The 2,925-nt window shown below is 37.8% G+C and overlaps 1 protein-coding gene across 1 annotated transcript in view; it reads left to right on the top strand.

Moving 5' to 3' along the window:
- The window catches only part of ncanb (neurocan b), a gene marked incomplete at its 5' end in the record, with an annotated part of 221,252 nt that overhangs the window by 167,584 nt on the left and 50,743 nt on the right, over positions 1–2,925 (top strand). The window contains 1 exon segment of the mRNA XM_014016766.1: positions 345–458. Within this exon segment, the coding sequence (XP_013872220.1) occupies positions 345–458 (114 nt within the window).

The raw sequence follows: 2,925 nt of genomic DNA, 5'->3' as shown, positions 1-2,925 counted from the left end.
GTGTGTGTGTGTGTGTGTGTGTGTGTGTGTGTGTGTGTGTGTGTGTGTGTGTGTGTGTGTTCTAAAGCTTCGCCTCGTTCTTTCTGCTCAGGCTTGACAGTTTAACTAAATCATGTCCTGCAAACATTTTGCAATTAACATCACACTCTTTGATTTGTCCCAAACTGCTCACTCATGAAGCTAAATCAATTTGTTTAATTATAACTTTGGCAAAAACACCTCTAATCTTTTCAAAACTTTGATCTCTGTTTTTCCCTCTCACCACTGTGGCAGGTTTGAAAAGCCGCTTTGTTTGTGTTTCTATAACTTACCCTCTGTTCTCCTCTCACTGTTTTTCCACTCAGACATTGACGACTGTCAGTCCAATCCATGCCAGAATGGAGGAACCTGCATCGATGAGATCAACTCTTTTGTGTGTCTTTGTCTGCCCAGCTATGGAGGAGCAACTTGTGAAAAAGGTAACAACATTAAAAGCAAAACACTGATTTCTATATTTRCACACAATCCTTGGACCAGAGGAAAAACTGGTATCAAAAAAGGAAAAAAATAATTGGCATAGGTGGTTAGATAGACCCCAAGTACTGAAAAAAAAAACATGATGGTAATTTCAATTTGATAGCTAAAGGCTATTATACACTATTTTTATTTTTCAAGATGCATCAAATMCAGAATAWTATGGATTCAMAATAATCTACAAAGACATGCAATAAAATGTGTTGAATGGATTTAAACATTCACTATGTGAATAAAAAATGTTGAGGTGCAGAACATAAATTTATTAGCTTACTTCCAGTGCATTACCATAAAATGATAAAAATAGACTAAATCTGGGTATCATTGTAAACTTAAAGACAAGCATTTACACACATATTGTACATCAATTCAATAAATGGAGTTTCTAAACTTGGCAGAAAAAGTAAGGAATTWGTGGTTGTTTGATTATTTTTGGTGTAACAATGCTTCTTGGCAATAAATTTATATTCTTGGAAAGCCTGTTTATTTCTCTTTTAAATGGTGTCAGCATTGTAAGGAACATGCATTTGTGGAATGAGCAGTAGAACTGAGTATTTGSCTAGTGCACATGAAAAAATTGCCAACTATTCTCTACCATTCATACCGTTGTGTTTTTTTGCTGTTGCAATTGACACTTTAGTCAATCAGGTGCCTGACTGGCAGCAACTGGGGTTACCAGAAACTCAAAACTGTGAGCATTGGCCCTGCTACAACGGTCAGTAGGAGTCTGCTTTAAGAACCAGCATGCCATGTTTGACTGATCTGGATAGGGCCCTTGCAATAGGACAACTTCAAGTTGGTGTTCAGCAAAACTAAGTTGCAGTATTATTTGGAGTGAGCTCTAGTATCATCGTATCAGACAGACGGCCAAGTTCCATTTGATGGGGGATATTATAGGGGGCATCCCAAGAAAATGACACCCCAAGAATATAATTTCCTCACCCTGTTAGAACTTAGGTACTGTAGGCCTTCTTCTACAGATTTACAAAGTTTAGAGAACGATATGTCCGACAACACTCTGCCCAGACAATTCCGAACAGACTGCACACAGACGATCTCCAGTCTCATCGGGCAACCAGGAGGCTTGCCATAAGGGCCCTTTACCATCAGACCCATTTGTGCTGATGTTGGCAACACGTACTGGAGCCTGAACACGTGGACGAACTGTTTAGTGATGAGTCCAGATTTTGACTACAGCAGTTGGATTGTGGGGTGAAAGTGTGGAGAAGATACAAAGAATGCAACAGCACTAACAACTGTGCCACCATGCCACCTCAAATTTACWGTTAGCCAAATAAAAACAAAAGGATTACAGCTGGAGGAATAAAACTAGTGCAGTTAAAAAAAATAAACCAACATTATTAAGAGCTGAGTGCAGGGCACCTCCAGACATTTTTCTAAGTAAAAGACAGATAATCTTCTCTCAGCTACACAAACTGTTAGCTTTACATACAGTATGTATGAATACACATTTTTGTTTTCGCTATTGTTGATTAACTGTGGTGGCCATTTTAAATCTATTAAACTATGAGTAAGAATTTATATAAGAGTTTCATTTAAAACTGTGCAGTGGATCAGAATGTATTTTGCTAATGGAGAAATTATGTTTAAAAGATTGAGCAGGGGGACCTGCATATTTGTTCCCCCTGGCCTCCATTTGGTAACGCCCCTGGATAAATGAAAGATTGTAGAGAAGAAGCTTTGACATTCGGACTCATCTTAGTTCAATATAATCAAGATGTTCTGCTGGTTCATTTTGACCTTTGACCTCATCTTTTAGAATAATTCTACTTTGGAAAATGTSTTCTTATAACTACAGTGGATTTTACTCTTCCAGTCTGATCTGGGACTCTGAGGGCAGAACGATCAATACCAAACTGACAGAGACTGAAGCAAGCAAAGAAAGAAAACGTCCAATACTGTTCGAGTGAAACTGTCAGGTTTAAAGAAAGAATAATGACATGTTATGACCAAAAGACGAAGCTCAACATTTGAAAGACAAATCATATTTCTGCTCAAGAAATCACAGAAAATATTTTCAATTTCTAACGTTTTTCACACAATATCTGTTTAAAACATTAATTAGATGTGTGTGGGACATTGAAAGGGTTTACAGATATCCAATACTTGGTTTGTTTTTTTGCATGCTGAAGAGTATTATGATAGCTTTTAGCTTCRCCACTCATTGATGATGAGTGCATTGTTTTAGCACCTGCTCCACRGGCGATGTTGGTGAATTTCCCTCTAAATAAACAAATGACTCTAGCCTGGAGGGGAGGCATGTAAAGCCTGGTGGCTTGCCAATCTAATAAAACACTAGGGGAAACCCTGCAAATATAACTATTCCAAAAGAACCACAAAGTACAGATTGATCAGAAAAGAATCTTAGAAACTAAGAGCTGTTATGAGTGC

The sequence above is a fragment of the Austrofundulus limnaeus genome, unplaced genomic scaffold (assembly GCF_001266775.1).
Source record: "Austrofundulus limnaeus strain Quisiro unplaced genomic scaffold, Austrofundulus_limnaeus-1.0 Scaffold153, whole genome shotgun sequence".
Lineage (NCBI taxonomy): Eukaryota > Metazoa > Chordata > Actinopteri > Cyprinodontiformes > Rivulidae > Austrofundulus > Austrofundulus limnaeus.
Note: the sequence above shows the minus strand (reverse complement) of the source record. Positions and strands in the feature narration are given on the sequence as shown.